Source organism: Chinchilla lanigera, unplaced genomic scaffold (genome assembly GCF_000276665.1).
Source record: "Chinchilla lanigera isolate Chin_1 unplaced genomic scaffold, ChiLan1.0 scaffold00115, whole genome shotgun sequence".
Taxonomy (NCBI): domain Eukaryota; kingdom Metazoa; phylum Chordata; class Mammalia; order Rodentia; family Chinchillidae; genus Chinchilla; species Chinchilla lanigera.
This window is the reverse complement of record NW_004955516.1, coordinates 127,840-151,205: the sequence shown is the minus strand read 5'-3', so window position 1 is coordinate 151,205 and position 23,366 is coordinate 127,840. Positions and strand designations below refer to the sequence as shown.

The 23,366-nt window shown below is 40.1% G+C and overlaps 1 protein-coding gene across 4 annotated transcripts in view; it reads right to left on the bottom strand.

Moving 5' to 3' along the window:
• Positions 1 to 2,466: 2,466 nt before the first annotated feature.
• Znf182 (zinc finger protein 182) overlaps positions 2,467 to 23,366 on the bottom strand; it is a 55,144-nt gene continuing 34,244 nt past the window's right edge. For 3 of the 4 annotated variants that reach the window (XM_013506910.1, XM_005408946.2, XM_013506909.1), the window contains exons 4-6: positions 10,193 to 10,319; positions 9,858 to 9,950; positions 2,467 to 5,337 (exon numbers count right to left, since the gene is read on the bottom strand). In XM_013506910.1, the coding sequence (XP_013362364.1) occupies positions 3,713 to 5,337; positions 9,858 to 9,950; positions 10,193 to 10,319 (1,845 nt within the window). In that variant the 3' untranslated portion in view covers positions 2,467 to 3,712. The remainder of the gene's footprint in view (positions 5,338 to 9,857; positions 9,951 to 10,192; positions 10,320 to 23,366) is intronic. The other variant, XM_005408929.2, reaches the window with a different exon arrangement.

The following is a 23,366-nucleotide window of genomic DNA, read 5'->3' as shown; positions in this document are numbered from 1 at the left end:
TAATTTATGCAAAATATGTGCCTTTCATTTTTACAGTACTAGGGATTGAACCCAGGGTATTTGCAATGATTTATATCCCCAGCCCATTTTTTATTTTTAATTTTGAGACAAGGTCTCATTAATTTATCTAGACCAGGCTCCAATTTGCAACCCACCTGCACGACCTCACAGAGTGCTGGGCTTACAGGTATATACCACTGTGGTTGGCTGCATTTTCCTTTCAGTTGTTCTGGCCACATCCTACATATTTTGATATTTAATGTGTATTCATTGTTCATAATTTCATTTTTTATTTTTTTCCTTAACACAAGAATAATTTAGCCGGGCATGGTGGCGCATGTCTATAATCCCAGCACTCGGGAGGCAGAGGCAGGAGAGTCACCATGAGTTTGAGGCCAGCCTAGGCTACATAATGAGTTCAAGGCCAACCTGAACTACATAGTGAGACCCTGTTTCAAAAAAATAATAATTTAGGAGGGCACAGTTTTTCCATTTCTAATTTGATTGAGTTGTGCCTACATAAAATGTCTCCAGGTGTTGTGATTTTCTTTGTGATCTTCTATTCAGTCATTTTTTTCCCTCAGTATGGGGGACTGAAATCTGGGCCTTCACACTGAGCAACATCCATATTATTAAATGTTTTTCCTGTGTATTCATCAATGGATTTAAAAATGTGTATGTATTTCTTTTTTTTTTTTTTTTTTTTTTTTTTTCTCCGGTACTGGGAACTGAACTCACAACCTTGGGCTTGCCAGGCAGGCGCTTGGCCGCTGAGCTAAATCCCCAGCCCCCTGTGTATGTACTTCTATATCCATGTATCATACATACAGCAAGCTTAATAATTGTGTTACTCAAGTAAATCATTACATAGAACACAGTGCTGATGCTCATCGAGTACCATGCCTACTGCACAGGCTGTTCCCATCCACACAACTCTCCTTGGCGCAGAAAGCTAGGTGCTCACCTCCCCTACACAGTCCCCAGTCCCAGGATTGAAAACTCCTGCATCACTGATCCTGACACCCTGTAACCCCTGATGCCACAGATCTCTGCCACTCCACAAGCACATACTATTCCCCATTTGTGCAAAATCCACCATCCTGAAGGCCCAGCCCTAAGGGAAGGCCCTGGATAGCCATCCACCTGCCCTGCTCTTCACTCACGCATATCCACCGTCTTTCACGCTGTGCCTCACCTCACTCCTGCTGTCACCACCACTACCCATACTTAATTACACTCCATTTATAGTTTCCTCTTGCTTCTTCACCCCCATTCTGCCCCTCATCCTCCCACCCGATTCATCACTACCCTTCTTTCCTGTGAACTCCAGCCCATTTATTCACATCCTGCAGTTTCCCCTCTAGGTCTGTGCCTTACCTCTAATTGCCAACATGTAGCCCATCTGGTCGTCATTGGTGTCCAGGAAGCTGGAGTCCAAATCCAGGGGAAATGGTGATATCTGACTCCCTACCCCACTGCAGGATGGCCTTTGATAAACCTGACGCCCTAGGAAGATTCTCCAAGAGTAGGAAGATGCAATGCCTTTGTGTGCCTTCAGACCTTGTCCCAGCAGACTGCACCAGGAGCGAGCCAGTCAGCCCCACACAGCTTCCTGGAAAAAGACCTGTCTCATTTTTAAAAGTGAGCCCATGGCTCATTTTCTTACAGATTAATTCAGAGGGGAAAAAAAAGGCCTGGGAGGGCACAGATAGGGTCTCAGGTGGGTATTGATGGATCTCCAGGTTTTATATAGCTGGGCTGCCCACTTCCACCAGCCATGGCCCCGGTGAGTAACCACATTAGCACGAGTGACACAAATACAGTGATTCACAAGCAGGACTGCTTGTTCTGGAACAAGCATCCTGTTAAGTGGTTTTCAGCTATGGCAATTCAGATCAAGGGTCTCAGTCTGTCTCTCACCTTGGAAACTATGTCATTAGCAGTAATGTGACTCTGGAAAGTAAGTTAGCCTCTCCGTGGACTGCTTTATACCTCTCGTAAAAGGAGTGTGTCATGTATATGAAGTAACTGAAATCACTTTGCTCAGATATGGAAAATAATGGTGGGCTTTAATACAGGATCTCTTCGTAGATATCACTGTGCATACTGAAGAAGAAATGTGTTCCAATCTCAATTATTTTAGGCTTAGGTAATGTGATCCCAGCTGACCCAGAACCACTATTTGGTCCCCTCAGGAAATTAATGCCTATTTACCTTAGACATTTACTGAGTAGCTGTTGTTCTGTCTGCCTGGTTATTCAATTTATTTGCTCATTAAAAGGAAAACCTCCAGGGCTGGGGGTGTAACTCAGTGGTATAGCACCTGTCTCAGTGGTAGAGCATAAGACCCTGGGTTCCATCCCTAGCACCCCAAAAAATTACATTCTCCATTAAGCACATCTATATTAAACATTATAAAATCCTGTGTCTAGACTGATTTCATTATAATAGTAATAAAATACAATATGCTTTTTAAAGTTTTATTTATATTTGGAAAGGCAGTACATTCACATAGTACAATTTTCAAAAATAAGAAGGATTCACAGGTCTCCCTCTCAGTTCCATCCCCCATGCCCCTTCCCTGCAGTAATGAGGTTGCTAATTTTTTATGTCTTTTCAGATAATTTATTCACGTACAACTAATTATATACTTACCATTTTCCTGCTTATATACACATGGTAGCATATTATACTCACTATGCTGTACCTTGCTTTTTCTACCTTATAGCTTAGGGGTTACCCCACATCACTATACAAATAATAACACAAGTTATCTTTATTCATTTTTGTCTGCCTGAGAATTTGCTGTGAATATGTCACAACTTTAGGAAGCAGAACCCTGCTGATGTCATTATGACAACTTCCAATCTTTTGTTTCTGCAAGCAGTGCATCAGTGAATCTCTCTGAGTCCATCATGTTGTACACTGTGAGTATATACATTCCTAGAAATGGAACTGCTGGCTTAAAAATAGTTTGTGGTTTTGATTATGTTTGAATCATTCTCTTTGAGTTACAGAGTTTTTCTTAGACTTGCTATTTGCTGGAGGATTGTGTCAGGGAACACACCTGGATCATACTCCAGGCAGATCAGTTTTTCTAACTGCTGAGATCCCCGACACATACTTGTTAGTTATTTCAGACTTGCCTTCTGCCAAGTCAGTAAATAGGGGCAGCTATTTACTTCTCCCAAGTCAGTAAATAGGGGCAGAAAGGTCTCTTCCCTCATCCCCAACTGTTCCTCCTATCAGTACAGATGTCTTCCTGCAAATATGGTTTGTATGAATGATTCCTTGTTAAGAGCCCTGTTTCTCCTAAGACCCCAAATACTTAAGAAATGCCTCACCTGCCTGCGTACTCTGTTACCCAGCTGCCTAGGGCCCTGCACTTTGAAGTGTATCTTGCTCAACCCTTAGCTAAGAGTCCTTACCGATCCCGCCTCACATCTGTGGACCTGAAATCTCTTGCACTGGTGCTTTATTACCTCTGCTTCTGGCAGAACCTCAGGTTGCAGCTAATCTCCTAATTTTGTCAGATACAGAGATTCCATTTCTTCTTTTTCTGCTATTGCTTTTGGGTGAAGACCAAAATGAAAAGAGGAAAGGCTAATTTAACTGCTCATGTTCATATCAGAAATTAGGACAAACTTTGAAAACCTTTAAATGACACACAAATTTCCTTCAGGGTACACAGCAGATGCTGTTGCTTCACTCTCTAATGCCCTATGAGCTTTGACTTCCAGGTGTGGCTTCTCCCATGGGCCTTCTTTCCAGTGTGGGTCCTCTGATGAACAATAAGGTTGGACTTTTGGGTAAAGGCTTTCCCACATTCTGTACATTTATAGGGCTTCTCTCCAGTATGAGTTCTTTGATGCACAGTGAATGTTGATTTTTCCCTGAAGGCTTTGCCACACTCTGTGCAAGCGTAGGGCTTTTCTCCTGTGTGTGTTCTCTGGTGGATTATGAGCTGGGACTTCTGGCTGAAAGCTTTCCAACACACAAGACATTCATAGGGTTTCTCTCCTGTATGAATTCTTTGGTGTATAATGAGCTTTGACTTTTCTCGGAAGGCTTTGCCACACTCATTACATTTATAGGGTTTTTCTTCTGTATGAGTTCTTTGATGTATAATGAGATATGACTTCTGGGAGAATGCTTTTTCACATTCACTGCACTCATAAGGCTTCTCTCCTGTGTGGCCTCTCTGATGCAGCATGAGATAGGACTTCTGAGAGAAGGCTTTCTCGCATTCATTACACTCAAAGGGTTTCTCTCCTGAATGAGTCCTCTGATGTACACCCAGGTTTGACTTCTGGGTGAAGGTTTTTCCACACACATCACATTCATAGGGTTTCTCTCCTGTGTGGGTCCTCTGATGTACAATGAGGGTGGATTTTTCATTGAAAGATTTCCCACATTCAGTACATTTATGAGGCTTCTCTCCTGTGTGTGTTCTCTGGTGTATAACGAGGGTTGACTTGTCACTGAAAGTCTTCTTGCATTCATTGCATTCATGGGGTTTCTTTCCTGTGTGAGTGCTGTGATGAATAATTAGATCAAGCTTCTGTAGGAAAGATTCTCCACATTTAGTGCATTCATACGTTTTCTCTCCTGTGTGGGTTTTCTGATGGACAATGAGGTTTGATTTCTGAGTGAAGGCTTTTCCACATTCATTACATTCATAAGGTTTCTCTCCCGTATGAGTCCTGTAATGTATGATGACTGTTGACTTTTCTCTGAAGGCTTTCCCACACTCAGGACACTCAAAGGGTCGCTCTCCTGTATGAGTTCTGAGATGTATAATGAGCTGAGACTTTTGGCTGAAGGCTTTTCCACATTCAGTACAACCAAAGGGTTTCTCTCCCGTGTGTGTTCTCCAGTGTACAGTGAGGTGTGACTTCTTACTGAAGGTTTTCTGACATGCAGCACATTCGAAAGGCTTCTCTCCATTTTTAATTCTCTGATGAAGACTAAGACCTTTCTTTGGCCTGAGAGCTTTCCCACATTCTTTATATCCAAAGGGTTTCACTATGGGATTTCTTTCATATTCAGTGTGAAAGAATAATTTTGCACATCCATTATTATGTTTCTTTTCTGCAGAGCTTCTAAATAAGTCAAAATTATCTACCATATTACTTCCAAATGATTCGAGTTTATGGGATCTTTGAATTGGAACAACAAACCTTGTACTCAGATGAAGTGTGTTTCCAAATTCATTACATTCACAGCCACTCTTACTGGTAATTATTTTCTTGTCAGGGAATCCAGCTTCTATCAACAGATATTTATCTTGGTCATCCTGATGCTGCCTCTCAATCTGTTCATCAATTTGGCAGACTTCTAGAAAGAAGTACAATATTCAGAAATTCCTCACCATATGAAAAGTCATTTCATTTTATCAGAGTCCCTGGAGAGTCTCTTACTGAACTCCCATCTACTGGCCTTTTTGTTACCAAGAACAATCTTACCCTGATATCTGGGTCTCTTACCACTACTTTTATATCATCTCTGACTTCCATCAGCTCTGGGGATGGACCTCAGTTCCCTCAATCCACACTCAACATTTGAACTCTTAACTGAACCTGACTTACACTATTTCCTGCTAGGAGGAAATAAAACAGTGTGATTGCTAGGCTCAAATCTTACAATATACTTGAATCTATATTCTCACTGAATGACAGAAAAATCTAGAATAAATTAGCCTGACAATCTGGGCTCACCAGTACAAGTTCACCCACATTTGCATTCACAGTTCTTCAACATCACTGTCTGCAGTATTTCCCTTAAAATTATACCTATTAACTCCAAACTATTTCTCCTGTACCATTATGCACATGGCCCTGTCCTCCATATTCTCCTATATTGATAATCTAGATAACTTTTCAAGAGGTAGTTCTATCTTTTCAAAAACCCACTCTGATCTCCCTAAATAACTTAAAATTTTATTAACTGTCATCTGTACCATTCATTTAGTTAAAACTACAAAGCCTTTAATTTCATCAGTTGAAAGATACACAATATTTCACATTTTAACATCTCTGAATCCAGATACACCTTATAATCAATGATATGCCATAGATCAATTGGTGACAATGTTCCTTTCTTAGTGGTATGTCTTAAAATCAATGGCATCTTGAAGTCAATAAAAGCTGAAATTTTGGCACATATACTGAAATTTTAATCATGTTTTATAATTTACTTCTCACTTTCCTTGAAATTTTATATGAAAAATTTCAAGCATGGAGAAAAGTTGAAAGAAGTGTACAGTAACTATTCATATTACAACTTAGATCCCATAATACTAACATTTTGCCATAGCAGTGCTGAATTTTAAAATGGATCATGTAATTTTGGTTTCCTTTCCTGTGACTTCCTTTCTTATGATAGCAAAACACTAGTTCTTAGCCAGGGGTGAGCACAGAATCCCAGGAAGAGCTCTTACAAACTGCTCTACTCAGGACTGCTGGATGAGCACCTCTTTAGGTGGACAGTAACAGTATGCCATATGGTTGGACTGTGGGCTCTCCTGCACAAAAGGAAATCCCACTTCAGCCTCTTACTTGATCTGTGACCTTAGGCAAGTGATCTAATCTATCTGTATCATTTTCTCACCCATAAAATAGAAATTATAATAGTGCTCACCCAAATGGATGCTGAGGAGCATTGTTTACTTATGACAGAGATTGCATGGCACACAGGAAGTGCTTTAAAATGTTTATGACAACTGCTACTACTATCATATTGATTATTAAGATACAAAAAGAATTAAGGAGTATCTATATATGCATAATGTTCTTAACTATTAATTTAAAAAAGGTGAATGAAATGATAGCAGGATACTGTTTTTCTAAGGAAAGAAATGTATATATAAGTACATTCACATAGGTTCCTATTATAAAAAATAGTAGAAAGATAAACCTTTAAATTTTATTAAAGATTACTTGTGGAGGGAGGAAAGAAAGACATGGGTGGAGAGAGAAAGTGGCCTTTGACTACACTGTATGTACCTTGTTTTCTAAATATGACTTTGGAACCAAGTAAGAATAATATTTTATATAATCACAAAGCAAAACTGAAAATTAAAGGATTTCCTAATATTAGTAATTATTCTGTATTTCCTAATGACCAGGCTAAAAGTCTTGACTCACAGTAGCACCAACATGATTAGTTGTTTTGAATGACTATACATATACCACAGTCTCAGAATACTATCATCAGATATAAAATGAATCTATTAAAAACCTTTACATCCAGGATTTGATTTAGAAATATCAATTGGAATATAAGAGGTATTTTTAAAATTTTATACACAGGTCATAACTTTATCAACAAAAAGGCCTAAAAATGATTCCCTAACATCTAAGTTGTGGTCTTGAAACATTATTTTACACTAAAAAGAACCAGGGCTCTTTGGAGAAATGGCCAATATCAGGTCAGAGGCAAGAAATACACAAAATGAGCCTTGAACTTATAACACCAAAAAGTAAGGACACTACCAAACGCTTGGGAGCCAATGTGAAGGAGTTTCCACTGGCCAGACATGCAATGGTTTGAGTCATAGTAGAGATAATAATGTAACTGATTAGACATAAAAATGTTTAAATCCCTAAGTCTATAAATGATACACAAAAAAGGACATAACTCACTGGTCACATTTAGGTGATGCTACCAAAGCAACTCTTTATTCTGAAAACTGGCAAATAAGCCAATAAAATCCTCAATCATTTAGCCTGTCTTTTCTATATAACATATTACTCATGGTAACCAAATAGTAGATGGGGGGCAATTCCTCTTTATAAAAGTATTCCAGCTAATCAACAAAGAATAATGACAAAATTTAAATATCAATGTTTTATAGCCATTAATGAATTAATGGAGTTAAGCATTAACTACCAATGAATGATTAGTAACAGAACACAAAGACAACTGTGCATTACATGCCTATTGGTGTCCTGTTAGTTTTTTTTTTTTTTTTTTGTGGTACCAGGAATTGAACTCATGACCTTGCGCTTGTCAGGCAGGCACTATGCTGCTGAGCCATATCCCTGGCCCTAATTGGTAGAAATAACTAGGAAATAAAAAGAAAAAAAACTCAAAAACTGATCCAACTTCTAAATCTAACTACCTACTTACAAAAAAACCCAAAAAAACAAAAAAACACAACAGAGGACCACGTTATATACCACCACGGAGTTAAGTACCATTCCCCTAACAGGAGCCAGAGTTCCTTGTAGAAGTTGTTGATTCCAGTCTGAAACAGGGAGAGTACCGGGTGAATGTGGAATATGCTTGTGCTGGAAAGTGAGAAAGTGCTCAAAGAATGATAGGGCCATGCCAAAAGGAGAGGGAGCCAGCCTGAAGAATCTTTTACTAGCCACACTGAAGACAGTATGAACATGAACATGAATATGAATAATGACAGTAATGGATGAAAAAAGAAAAATCAACCATCTTAGTAACAACTGATTCAGGTAAGAATCATCAGCAAACGTTAACACCACTGCATGCAAGTTTTTGAGGAACAAGATATTCGAAGATTGGCAATTCCTCAAAATGTTACACATACAATTACCATATAGTATAGTAATTCCAATACTGTATATCTGTACAAAATGAGAACCTACATCACCGCAAAAACTTGTACATGAATGTTCATATCCACAACAGTCATAATAGCCAAGAGAGTAGAAACCACCAAATGTCCATCAGGAGATGATGGATAAACAAAATGTTCTCTATCTATGCATATGATGGACTAGTCCTCCACAAAATGGAATAAAGTGTTGATCCACGTTACAACATGGACAAACCTTGAAAACATGCGAAATGAAAGAAAACAAAATGGCCACATTTTATATGATTCCATTTATATGAAATGTCAAGAACAGGTAAGACCATACAGGCAGCATGTAAATCAGGCTTACCAGGGAATGGGAGAAGGAGAGAATGGAAAGGGACTAATAAAAGTAGAGGTTTCTTTTTGGGGTGATGAAAATGTTCTAGAGTTAGATCATAGTGACAATCACATAACTATAAATATACCAAAAACTACTGAATTTTATACTCTAAGTGGATGAATTATATGACAGTGAATTATATCTCAAAGATAATTTTAAAAGTAGATAAGGCACTGGGGATGTAGCTCAGTGGCAGAGTGTTTGTCTAGCACGTGTAAAACTTTGGGTTCAACCCCCAGCACCACCAATATCGAAACCAAAAAAAAAACAAGGTGTGGTGGCTCACACCTGTAATCTCAGCACTGAGAGGCTGAGGCGGGAGTATCACAAGTTTGAGCCCAGCCGGGCAATAATTTAGCAACTTAGCAAAATCCTGTCTCAAGATAAAAAATTTAAAAAGGGCTGGTGATGTAGCTCAGTGCAAAGGCCTTGGGTTCAATCCCTGTACAAAAAAAAAAAAAAAAAAGGTAATTAAGATGTTTTAGGAGACCAAGTCTGGACAGAGAGAGCTAAGCTGAACAAGAAGAACGGACACAGAGAATCCAGTCTGGAATTACAGTATTAGATCCAGGCCTGTGACAAATGTGGGCCTAGCTTCGTGACAGATGAGAATCATGGAAGTAACAGGGCTAGGGCATGGTAGCATGGAAAAGACACCTGGTATATGAGGAAAGGAGCTGTGTAGAAACTTCTCAGGGAGCAGCAATGTACGCAGAGTGGTAAGTCACTGTGGGCAGTGGAAGGGGTGTCAGTCTTATGTGTGAGATGCTTATGTCCCTGTCCTCCAGCAGAGCCAGGGGGCCACAACCTTTCCCAAGACATTCCTGAATGCCCTGTGGGATGGCCTCCCCCAGTGACAGGCTAGGCTCCTGTGTGCTTAGAGCTGGGGTCTGTCCTACTTACCTGGAAAGCTCCAAACTGGGACTTTGCCTTCTGCCAGGTGTGGCTCTTCCACCTCCAGCTTGAGGATAAGGTCTGGTTTAATAACCTGCTGTCCTGATAATGAGAAATGACAGATACCTCTTTGGTATTCAGAGCCCCCGAGACAGAGGAAATTGCAGTGTGAAAGCAACACAAGGGACTACTGCTTGACATAGTGGTAAAGTCAAACCATATATCCTGAGTTTCAAGTTCCCAAAATACCTTTTCAGGAGTGAAAAGGAAGACATTGCGAAAAAAAGGCTCTCCATTGGCTGCAATGATCATAAACAGCCACATCTCCCAAAGACACTTCTTACCCAAGGAGACGAGGTGGCTGTAGGTCTCCAGCATCACATCTCTGTACAGGGTTCTCTGGGGAGGGTTCACATACTGCCACTCCTCCTGGGTGAAATCCACAGCCACGTCCTCAAATGTCACTAGTTCCTGTAATAGTACATTGCTTTTATTGAAAAATTCTGACCACTGGGTGATGAGGATAGAATGTAGGGGATCTTCTCATTGGGTTCCAAGCTCATCATGATGAATTAATACAGGATGTCTACTTCACAGCAAGTTAGTGTGGCCTACTCTCATCCATCCTGAGAGAAACAGTATTCCATTAATATAAACTTTAAGATGATGTGATATTGGCACAAAGACAGACAGTCCAGTGGAACAAAAAGAATCCAGACACATGTAGACACCTGACTTATGACAATGTTTGCACAGTAAATCGGTGAGGAGGGTGATCTTTTCAGTAAGTGTTGGCTTGGTTATTGGGTACTTATATGGGAAAAAGGAAATTTACCATACACACAAATCAGCTACAGGTACTCTAAGTCTAATGTGAGAGAAAACACAGTGAAGTATAACATAACTAGGTGAGGTTGCAGGGGGATGGGAGGGAGCAGAAGGAGAAGTGAAAAGGACCAACATATGATGTGTATACGTATCAGTTCCCCGCAATAAATGTATTTATTATGGATTGCAAATATTTAACAATATGAACAAGAAGAAATAAATAACTGTAGGGTTCCCCAGTTCCTCTGCTCTCTGTGTCCTAACTGAAAATCAGAGTCTTTTGACTGCTTTACAACCCAATCAGTGGCAGCGTTCTCCCTGCAGTCTTAAGCCCAAGCTGGGGCCTTGAACATTTTCAGGCACTGATAAAACTGTTTAGGTTGGGCCCAAAACACTGAAAGAAACTGGCCCTGGCCCTCAGCCCAAATTCCTAAAACCCTCATACAAACTTCACCCCTTGGGCTCTTGCTGTGGCCATGACCAGGTAGGACATTCCTTTCCTCACTGCCATGAGGATAGCACAGTCTGTTCTAAGTTCCCCTCGTAAATGCTTAGGATGGATCACCTAAGCATTAGTGCAGCTCTGGAATCCCAAGTGGCTCCATTTCCAGAGGGTGCAGGGCACTCCCTTCTGAGAATCACCCTGCAGCCACTTGTGCGCCAACTCCAGTTGTGGGTTCAGCAAGATGACACAATCATACAGAAAATGTTTTCCTAAGCTTAGGATAAGGGACAAATTCTGAGACAAGACATGAAAAGCACCCCTCATAAAAGAAGAGACTTGTCAGCATTACAAGATTAAAAGTAGGACAGCACAAAGGCAAGCCACAGATGAGAGATTATCTGTGAGGTGCGTGAGTGGCAAAGGGACCTTATCTGAAATATTTAAACCCTATAAACTGATTAGAAACACACGAACAACACAGACAAATGGAAAAGAGAAGAGAGTAGGTACTTCATTCAAAAGGAAAACCAAACAACCTATGAAAATAGGAAAATGTACCAACCAGAGCAGTTGGGTGAAATGAAATGTACTCAAGTTCATTTGCATTCAGGTAAATGAAAATTTAACAGCACTGAAACATCATTATGCACCCACCAGAAAGGGTAGAGCTAAATAGACTACTACACTGTCATGTCCAGAAATGGCAACAACTACACACCATTAATAGGAATATAACCTGGTATAACCACTTTGGGAAGTGCTTTGGCATTGTTTGATAAAGTTAATGATTTCCATATACCACCACCTGGCAGTTCTCCTAGCTACACAGCTTACAGAAAACCATACACATGTGCTGTTGGAAACAAAGCCAGGGATGTTCACAACAGTACTGTTTCTAATACAAGATTACAGGGAAAATTCAAATGTCCACCAACAGCAGAATGGGTAAACTGGCAGTCATTCAGCAGGATGCTGTGTGGTATTGAAAAATGAATGAACCACATACAAACTACATATTGGGAAGCAGGTTTACTGTGCACAGCCTACCAGCTTGCCTAAGATGGATGCAACAGAACACCACACACGTTACAAGGAGAGTGCTTATTCTTTTATAGAGGCAGCCAGTGCTGGGGCTTGAATCCAGGCCCTTGCACATGAAAAGCAAGTGCTGTATCACTGAGCTACACCCCCAGCCCCTAGGAAACTATATTTTTAATCAACAAAACCTGGCAAAAAAAACCTAAATGTTTTTCAAACAATGAGTAAACAATCTGCAATCCACACAGGGTAATACTACTGCACAATGGAAAAGAAAGAATGATGTTGCAGGCAATAACATGGATGGCCTGCAAATGTACTATGCTTGGGGAAAGAAGCTAGATTCAACAGGCTACCCGCTATGTGGTTCCATTTATAAAACATCATCAGAAGGGCAAAACTTCAGAGACTGAAAATCTATCAGTGAACAGGGTACAAGGTGCAGCAAGGGGCCAGCTACAAAGGTATACATTGGGAGGTGACAGAACGCTTCCATGTGTCTCTGTGGCAGTGGTTACATAACTGTATCACTTTGCCAAAATTGATAAACTGTACCCTCAACTTTTTACTGTATGCAAATTTTACTGTGTGTAAATTACACCTTAGCTCTTCAATTTAAAAACTAAGGCACTTCCAGGTAATCTAGAATGACTGCATCTATATAAATTCAAATCTCTCTATTCTCCAAAAAACTATACAGATCAATACAAAGAGCACATAAAATGACAAATACTACCTTCAGTATTACAGAAAATAGACTACTTCAAATTTCTAATTACCTATAAATAAAAAGTAAATACCAAATTCCAGCTCAGCTTTCTAACAAATGTCTGTATTTATCCAAACCTGCTTTGAAAACAAAAGAAAAGGAGAAACCATTTCAGATGACCGAGGCTGGTGATGTAGCTTAGCGGTAAAGCACAGGCCAGCATCCATGAGGACTTGGGTTCCATCCCCAGAACCGCAAAACAAAAAAAATTATGGAAAAACAACATTTCAAGTGACAAAATTTCACCCCACAACAATGACAGCAAAATGAGTAGCTGTCAAGCTCTCATCCTCCCACAGGCAACATAAAAAACAAGAAGAAATTATCAGAATTATCTTTGCCAGAACCCTGGAACACAAAGGTTTGCAGCAACCAAGCAAAGATAGAATTGAGAAGGCAACTTAAAGGTGGGGTAGGGCTGCGGGGGGTGGCCTTGGGGCACTTTTTACCTGCCCTTGCTCTACCCTGATGTTCAGCTGCTCCTGCAGCAAGGGTCACCCATGTTCCCAATGTGGGTCCCTGGGCCTGGAGGGAGCAGGGCAGACCCGATTCATGTTCTAATCTGTCCAAGGGCTCCCAGAGGACTGGTGTATGTTTTGTGGAACTTGGAACTTCGAGTGGTAAAGCAGTGGGCATTGCTCTAAAAGGTTGCAAGGCAGCCAAACTGCAGACACTGTCTGAGAGGAGCAGCTGGGGAAAGAGTCTTGAAAATTCAGGTATTCGAAAGCATCCATGTACAGGGAAATCCAGAAACACATTTATGCCCAGGACAAGACCCATTCACAAGTGACCTGAAAAGCCTGTGACTTTTCACCTCAGACTGTCCCACAGACCACACAGGCATGGCGGAGTCCTGAAGGAATGCTCCAGCAGAGTCCCTCTATAAAGTAGTACAGCTGTTCACAGCTTATTTGTTGCTTTATTTCTTTGTTTGTTTGTCTGTTTAGCTCTTGGTGTTCAAGAAACTTATTCTGGACCCCAAAACACAAACAGGATAAAAGAGAAAGGTGAAAAGAGATACTGTATTCAATACAAATGATATCCAAAAGAGAGCTGGGATGGCTACACTAACATCAGACAAAAAACTGTTACAAGACAAAAAGAAGAATGTTATCTATTGATAATGGGTCAGTTAATCAAGAAGCTATAACACGTAGAAAGAAATATATATAAACCAAACAATATAGCCAAAAACATGAAGCAAAATTTGACAGAAGGGAAAAATAGCTCTACAAATAATAGCTAGAGACTTCAATATAGCACTTTCAATAATGGACAGAATGCCTCTAGATGGAAGATTAATAAGGGAAAAGAAGATTTGAACAACAGTATAAGGAATTAGACCTCAAAGAATGTACAGAACACTTCACACAATAATAATGCATATTCTTCTCAAGTGCACATGGAACATTTTTTCAGAATAGACCATATGTTAGCCCATAAAACAAGTCTCAGTAAAGTAACAAAGATTAAAAGCATGCAAACTATTTCTTTCCACTCACAAAGGGATGAAACTAGAAATCAAAAATAGGAGAAAAACTGGAAATTCATAAATGGAAATTGAACAACATACTTCTGAACAACCAGTGGGTCAAAGAACAAATCACAAGGAAATTACAAAATATCTTAAGACAAATAAAAATGGAAATACAACCTATCATAACTTCTGGGATGAAGTGCCAAAGCAATGCCAAGAGGGAAATGCACAGCTATAAACACATCAAAAAAGGAGACCTCAAATTTAATAACCTAACTTTACAGAGCCCAACTGACAGAAGTATCTTTATTATTCATGGTGTGCCCGGATGGTTTATGCTGATGAAGTGACTCCTACCGGGTCCCTAGATACCTTAAGATAATGAAATGACTCCAGATAGGACTGGCCAGACAATATATCCCTATCATATGATTGTAGGGTGTCTTAGTCCTTTTTGCTGCTACAGCAGAATACCTGAGACTAAGTACATTGTAATCACTGGAAATGTATTGGTTCACACTTGTGGAGGCTGGGAAGTCCAAGATCAAGGGGCCATCATCTGGCAAGGCTCTACTTGCTGGATCATCCTGTGGCTGAAGAAAAGAGGGGGCAAACTCTTTTTTGAGACAGGATCTTGCTATGTAGTTTAAGCTGGTCTTGAGCTCCCACCAATCCTCCTGCCTCAGCCTTCCAAGTGTTGGGATTACAGGCATGCGCCACTACACCCACTTTTTTTTTTAACAGCACCAATCCTACTGAAACTAGAGCCCTCATAACCTAATCACCTCCTAAAGCGGTGGTGGCAAACCTATGGCACGTATGCTGCAGCAAGCTGTTTGTATCATGGAAAGCTCTAAAATGTTCGCCCTCACTGTCCTAAAGGTACTACCTGTTAACAATAAATAGCCATAAATTCCAAAATGAGCTCTGTAGGAGACATTCAAACCATAGCAGGTTCAGGCTTGTAGCCACATGATAGCAGCCCAACCTCCAGAGAAAAGAGAGCGACTTGAGATCGCGTTTACCCTTGTGGTAAAAGATACATTTGATCACACCAATGTAATGAAACCTCAACAAGCCCTCTGGACACAAAAGCTCAGGTGAGCTTCCCTGTTTAGCAATACTTTGCATATTGACTTTGCTCATTGTGCTAGGAAGGTGACATGAAGATGCAGAATAGAAGCTTTAGCTTTACAATTAGGATCTTCCAAGACCTCACGTTATATCGCTCTCCCATAGCTGATTCCAATTTGCAACTTTTCAATGTAATGAGCCCTAACTGTGAGTAGAATAGCGTTCAGTGAGCTTTGCATCCTTCCAGTGACTTATGGTATCAAATCTAACATTGGTCTCGGGACTCCTGAACTTGCAGTGGGAAAAGTGAGGGTGTTCTCTTTGGGAACTGTTTCATCTGTCTTTGGAGCTGTCGGACTCATCACAGAATGACACAAACTCGCAAAGATGTAGTAATCCCTAAAGTAATTTGTAAATTTCATGAGATCCCAAAAAAGAAACAAGCTCTTAAATGGTACCAAAGAAGGTAGTATTGGCTGGGGATGTGGCTCAGTGGCAAAGCACTTGCTTAACATGCAAGAGGCCCTTTATTCTATCCCCAACAGCAAAAAAGAAAAAAGGTAATACTAAAGATCATGTGCAGGAGTAAAATGATCAAGGTGTGATATGTATGTGTATTAAACCCCCAAGCTGAATGTAATCATTATGAATAGAAAACATATACTAATAAAACAAATTTTTACATCAGTGTGCAAGAATAGCTGGAAAAAAAGAACAGAGGGAAGGAATAGCCCTACAAGATATCAAAATATATTTTTATCCAGATAGGCCTTCTAAGTCCAAAGCGAAAGGCGCACTTTTTAATGAATAGTGCTAGGACAACAGGAGAAACATCTGGAAAATATTAAATGAGATCCATATATTATACCACGCTCAAGAATAAAACCAAATGGATATGTGAACCAAATATACAAAAATGAAACCACCTGGGCATGGTAACACACACCTGTAATTCCAGTTACACAGGAAGCTAAAGTAGGAGGATAGCATGTTGAAGGTCAACTGGGAACTTAGCAAATCCTGTCTCAAAGTAAAAATAAAAAAGCTGAAGATGTAGCTCAGTGGCAGAGCACTTGCCTAGCATGCAGGAAGCCCTGGGTTCAATCTCCAGTACTACAAAACAACAAAACAATCTAGAAGAAAAAGCACAGGTGAAAGGCTCATGATCTGAGGTAGGGAAACACTTTCTAACTATGAATAAAACCCACATGTAATAAAAGACTGATTAAATAAATATAACAACAATAATAAAAATGACTTTTGAAAAAAAAAAACACTTTTGTAAGTTTAAAGTCCAAAGACAAGTGACAAACTAGGTGAAAAAACTATAACATATATCACAGATAAAAGGTTAAAATCCTTGATATATGAAGAGCTCTTAAATATCAAAAGGAAAAAGTCCAAGTACTTGACAGAAAATTAGAAGGAGAAAAAAAAAAGCTGTGCACATGGTATATAAGTGTAATCCCAGCTATTCTGGGGGCTGACATAGGAGGATCACAAATTCAGGCTAGCCTGGGCAACTTAATAAGACCCTGTATCAAAATAAAAAACAAAGCCAGGTGTGACAGCATACACCCGTAATCCCAGCACTCTGGTAAACTGAAGCAGGAGGATCACAAATTCAAGCCCAGCCTGAGCAACTTTGCGAGACCATGTCTCAAAATAAAAATAAAAAAGGCTTGGGGATGTAGCTCAGTGTGAAGACCCTGGAATCAATCCCCAGTATGGCAAAGAAGCAAACAAATAATTTTAAAGCAGCCCTCAAACATATGAAAAGATACTCAACTTTACCCTTTGTAAGAAAAGAAAAAAACAATAAAAATTACACAGAGATTGGGAAAAAAAATGAAAGCCTGACAACATATACTACGTTGGTTCAGATATGGAGAAGCAGACATTATCCTACATCATCAGCTATACTGGAAAAAAAGTACGACTGTAGAAAGGAATTTAACAATATCTAACAAAACAATTATTTTACCTTTGACCGAGCATTGCCATTTGTAAGAATTTATATAAAAGACATACCTGCATAAAAAGGGAACAACCTATGCACAAGAAAATTTGTTGCAGCATTATTCTTAATTGAAAATTACTGGAAACAACAAAAACTCCCCCATATAAGGCAGAGTTGTTGATCAAACGGATATATCCACTAACAGAATACTATACAGCCATAAAAAATGAATGAGGAAGATACTTGTAAATATTCATTGAGTGGTTTCCAGGGTGTATTGTTAAGGGGATAAAGCCAAGTGAAAATAAATCTATAAATAAATTATACTACATTTTGTGTAATAAAAATTTTAAAATATATCTTGCTGGGCATGGTAGCACAAACCTGTAATCCTAGCTACTCAGGAAGCGAAGGCAGGAGAATCACAAATCCCAGGCCAACTTGGGCAACTCAATGAGACCATGTCGTAAATAAAATAAAAAGGGCTGGGCCTATAGCTCAGTGGTAGAGTGTTTACCTAGCATGCATGAGACCCTGTACTGCAAACAAAAATAAAAATTAAAAACTAAAAACACATCTATCTGCTTACTTTTTAAAAAGAAACATAAGCACAAAGAAGCAAAAAACATAAGCATAAATTAAAAACTAACAGGACTAGTTGTCTCCAAGGCTGAATGGAAGTGGGACAGAAGGTACAGGGGAGACATGACAATCCCGCATCTTTTTTGTATTGTTTTCTCTCTTCAAATCATGTTAATATTTCATATATGAAGAAAAAACTAAATCAACAAAGATGGGAAAAAATAAAATCTAAATTGGAATACAGACCCAAAAATACGAACCTAACTATATACTAAATAAATAAGTACACTGGATAAAAAAATGAAAAAGAAGTTTAAAAACTAGTCCAAGTAACTTTTGAATAGAATACTCTGACTACATTATCTTCAGTTTAGGCAGAAGGCATGCAAACAAATCATGTCTGTACTAAACAGGTTCCTGTCTCACAGATATGGGCACAGGAATTCTGACTCTCCTTCTGTACATTGTAAGTCTAAGCAAATGGCTTGATATACTGATGCTAGGAGCCAGTGTCTCACTCTTGAAAATGAGGAATGAGTAGGAAGGTTCCTCAGATCTTTATAAGCTCAAGGTATGTATGCACGTGTGTGTAGTATGTGTAAATGTACACAGCAGAGGCATATAAGCAAGCAACTAACCCCACACAGCAAGGATTTAGGGCCTTGTGGGCAGCCATGCTTTTACACATAGCTGCATTCCCATGGCAGCCCCTTTCCCTGGAGAATGGTGGTCGTTAACCTGGCTCAAATTTCTAGATCGTTTATGTCACTTCTGCTGGTAATGATGTCAGGTCAGCTGGTCCATGACATAATCCAAATCATAGCTGACAAATTCCCAGGCAGCATGAAAACAGCTACTGCCAAACAATGAAAGTTAACTAACACCAACAACAAAATTATAATACTACTAATCAGGTGACTTCCCTATGTAATATGGACAAGAATTCTCCTGGGGGAAAAAAATCTCTGGGTCTGGTTACTCAGTAATGAGGGTCTCAAAAGAAGAGATTGATGAGCTCCAAACTCAAAACTTAATGACCAGGTACTGGGCCACATAAGGCTCAAGAGACAGTCAACAAAGTGATGGCCCTGGACTAAAATAAGGTCTAGGCTGCAATACTTAGGAGTACAGCGTCATTCTGTTATTATGTCTGTAGCTAACTCTCAAGCTGACACCCCCAAAATATAAACATATGTGTATGCATATGCATGCAAACAAAAAACACACACATATATTTATACAAAGAGAGACAGTAAAAATAAGCCTGGTAAAAAGTCGGTAATTGGCGAGTCTTGCTAAGAGATATATGATTATTCATTCCTTTTTCTTGCAACTTTATTAGAAATAGCTAACACATATGGACATTTGGTCAACCTAATAAAACAATAAAAGAAGACAATGAGAAATTGCCCATCAATTACCTGATTCACAAGGTCTACAAACACCGATAACACATATTTTGGGGGACAACACAGTCATCCTTCAGCCACGGGGGACTGACTCCAGGACTCTTGAGGATACCAAAATTGAGGGGTGCTCAAGTCACCTAAATCAAACAGCATGAAATTTGCATATAACCTATGTATAGCCACCCATTTAAATCATCTGTAGATTAATTATACCTAGTACAATGTAAATATTATGTAAATAACTATTATGCTGTGTTATTTAGGCAATAATGACAAGGAAATAGTCTATATATGTTTGGTACACACAATTTTTAAAAATATTTTTAATCTCTGGTTGGTTGAATCCATGAATGTGAAACCCACAGACAGGGAAGGCTGACTGTATTTAGAAACAGACATTCTGCTGCACTATCCATCTATGTGACCTGGTCACAAGTCGTTTCAAAAGAGAATTTGACAATTCCTCAAAAATCAAAGTATTTCAGAAATTCCAGCTATAAAAACAGGTGTGGTGGCATATGCCCGCAATCCCAGAACTCGGGAGACTGCCATGAGTTCAAGGCCAGTCTGGACTACAAAGTGAGACCCTGTTTCAAAAAAGAAAAGAAAAGAAAAGAGAAGGAAGGAAGAAATTCCAGTTGTAGGAATTGCCCTATCAAGAATACAGGCATGCAGACATTCATTGACTTCCTAACTTTCTGGGATAGAACTGGAAATAACCCAAAGTCACATTTTATAAGAGACCAAATAAAATTATGAGTCCGGTGTGATGCTGCATGCCTGTAAAGCCCAGCATTCAGGAAGGCTGAGCAGGAGGATTGTATATTCAAGCCCAGCCTGGGCAACTTAGTGACTTCATGAGACAGTGTGAAGGCCCTGGGTTCAAATCTCAGTAACACTAAAGAAAGAAAAAAAGAAAGGAGACAAGAAAAGAAAACTGTTATGTATTTGAATTATAATTGTTATGGGCCGGGAATATAGTTCAGTGGCGCAGCACCTGCCTGGCAAGTACAAGGTCCTGAGTTCAGATTCCTGGTATGCCCCCCAAAATTGTTACAGGCTGAACTGTGCTCCCTCCTTCCCCCAGTTCATATGCCAAAGTGTTAACCCACAATATACTGACAGGTCCTTTAATGAGGTAATTAAGGTGGAATAAGGCCATAAGGGTAAGGCCATCTGGCTTTTTTTTTAGTCTTTTTGAGACAGGGTCTCTCTATGCAGTTCAGGCTGGCCTTGAGCTCACTTTGTAGCCCAGACTGGTCTTGAACTTGCAGTGATCCTCCTGCCTCAGCCTCCTGAGTGCTGGGATTACAGGTGTGCACCACCATGCCTGGCTTAAAAGGCCATAATCTAGCACGACTGTTATCCTTCTAAGTAGAAACACCAGAGACCACCCCACACACATACCTTCTTGGCAAACCCACAGAAAGAAGGCCACATGAAGACAGAGTTATAGCCAAGCACAGGTCTCACCAGAAACCAGCCCTACTGGCACCTAGATCTTGGACTTCCAGTCTCTAGAACTGTGAGAAAATTAATTCCTGTTGTTCAAGCCCCTCAGTCTGTGGGATTCTGTTATGGCAGCCTGAACCTGAACTGATACAGGCTGAATACCCTTATCTGAATTCCAGATTTTTTTTCTTTTAAAGTTTGGAATATTTGCATATACATACTTATACCTTGGGGATGGAACCCAAAACTAAATATGAAACTCATTTATGTTTTATATATACCTTATACACATAGTCTAAAGGTAATTTATACAGTATTTTTAGTGCATCTATAGTTTGACTGCAACCCATCACATGAGGCCAGGTATGGAATTTTCCATTTGTGGCATCAGGTCAGTGCCAAAAAAATTATTTTTTTTCCAAATTTTTATTTTTATTAGTATGTTTGCACTACTTAATGACTACATTTACCATGGAGAGTTAGTACATGTCCATAACATATCTTAATCAAAAAGTGTTAGATTGCCCGGGCATGGTGGCACACGCCCATAATCTCAGCACTCAGGAGGCTAAGGCAAAAGGATTGTTGCGAGTCGAGGCCAGCCTGAACTGCATAATGAAACCCTGTCTCAAAAAAAACACGTTAGATTTTGCAGTACTTCAGATTTCAAATTTTTGGGTTAGGGATTCCCAACCTGTTCAATAATCACATGCAGTTTAATAGGACTAGATTATGAAAGGATGATCTCACTGCAGTTACTCAGCATTTGTTAAATTACCATGCAGAGTGGAAACCACAAGCTGTCCAACTGTATATTACTTGCTTTCTTTGTTTAAAAAATAGATATTATATTGTAATGGTAGACTTCTAATCTGGACTTGATGGCATTGACCCCTCTTTCATTGTTTTACCTAAACCAAGTATAACTATAAGACCTGGAAGTAACACAAGAGACCACCAAAAGAGGACTCTGAAAGCAAAAAGTAGAAAGGAGCCTGGTTAGGGACCCAAGGACTTAACAGTAGCAGAGCATCTTATGACCCCCCCACCCACTCAATCTAAATCCCCAACCTAACAAGAGAAAGCAGCCCAGGTAGTACATATCAGCCTTCTGGAAAATCAACAGGTGTCCCTCTAATACCCCCAGGCAAGCCTGGGAGCGGCCAGGGAGATGATGGGAAGCCTGGCTGACAATAAGCAGCTCTTGTTCCCCCTACAGCCTGAAGACTTCTTGGCAGTCGGCACAGCAGGGAGATCCCCACACAAAAAGCACCCAGCTGAGAAACGCTCTTTATCTCTACGACCCAAAGAATCAGAGAGAAAAGGAACCCTGCAGACCCAGTAGGGGGAATCTGACACCAGAGGCGCCTGAACCAGGAAGCATGGCGTTTCCACTGTGTAGAGAATTCCTACCGTTTTCCATTACATTGTGAACTAAGTTGCACTTTCTCATACCAGCAGCCTGGCTCCGTCACTCTTGGTGTACTTTCTAGTTTTCTACCTCCTCCCAGCTCCTCAAGGTGGTCGATCAGATCTCTTCCTTTACAGTGACTGCTATGACGACCTTCCTGTGGTGCAGCTAGATACAACCTACTGGACTCACCTCACTCACCCCACACCCCATACAAACTGCAGATTTGGCACAGTGGCCCCTCTCAGCCACACTGTGACTCAAGGGCACTCATATCTGCTTGCTTCAAATACCCCAATTAGAACTCCCCTAGGTAACACCCTTAGTCCTATAAAGGCTTCCTCCACAAAGCCTTCCCTCCTCATTCCGGCTGAGCAGGTATCTCCCAGAAGGCTCCCCCTACCTGTGGCCCTTTGAGGCATGCTGCACTCTTCTCTAGAATTTGTGAGTAATAAACCACCTCTGTTATTCATGGCTTGCTTAGTTGTCTGCTCTGTGTCTCACCTGACTGATATACTTGAACGTAACTCCTCTCCCCTGCATGGTTCTCCAAGAGAGTGGCTGTCTGGATGTAGATAACTGGACGCAGGTTAGACAAGACCAGTAAGAACAAGTTTCCTGTGAGAGGGCTACCTGGTCAAGGGTAGGCCATTTAGACATTAACCAGGATAAAGAAGTATCCCATAAAAGGCACTTGGTAAACGTCTATGACCTCATCTCCCGGACCCCCTGAGGGCAGGGCTGCATTTTGTAACCATTCTTGAGAAAGACCTCAGGACCAAATTAGAGAAAAGCAAAACTACAACACCTTATGGTATAAAAAAAAAAAAATCAATACTTGGCCTTTTCTCTCACTTCCCAATGCACACAAGAATAATCAACAGACACCAGGATGGAGCTGTCATAGACAATGCAATTATTTGAGCAAGTCTGTGCAACAGCTTCTATAAAACACCCCAAAAGTAAGGACAAACCCTCTGGAAACCAACAGAAGAATGGAAAGTCTCAACAAAGAAACAGATGATCTAAGGAACTGGGCATTTGAAGTTGAAAGACAATGAGTGAAATAAGCC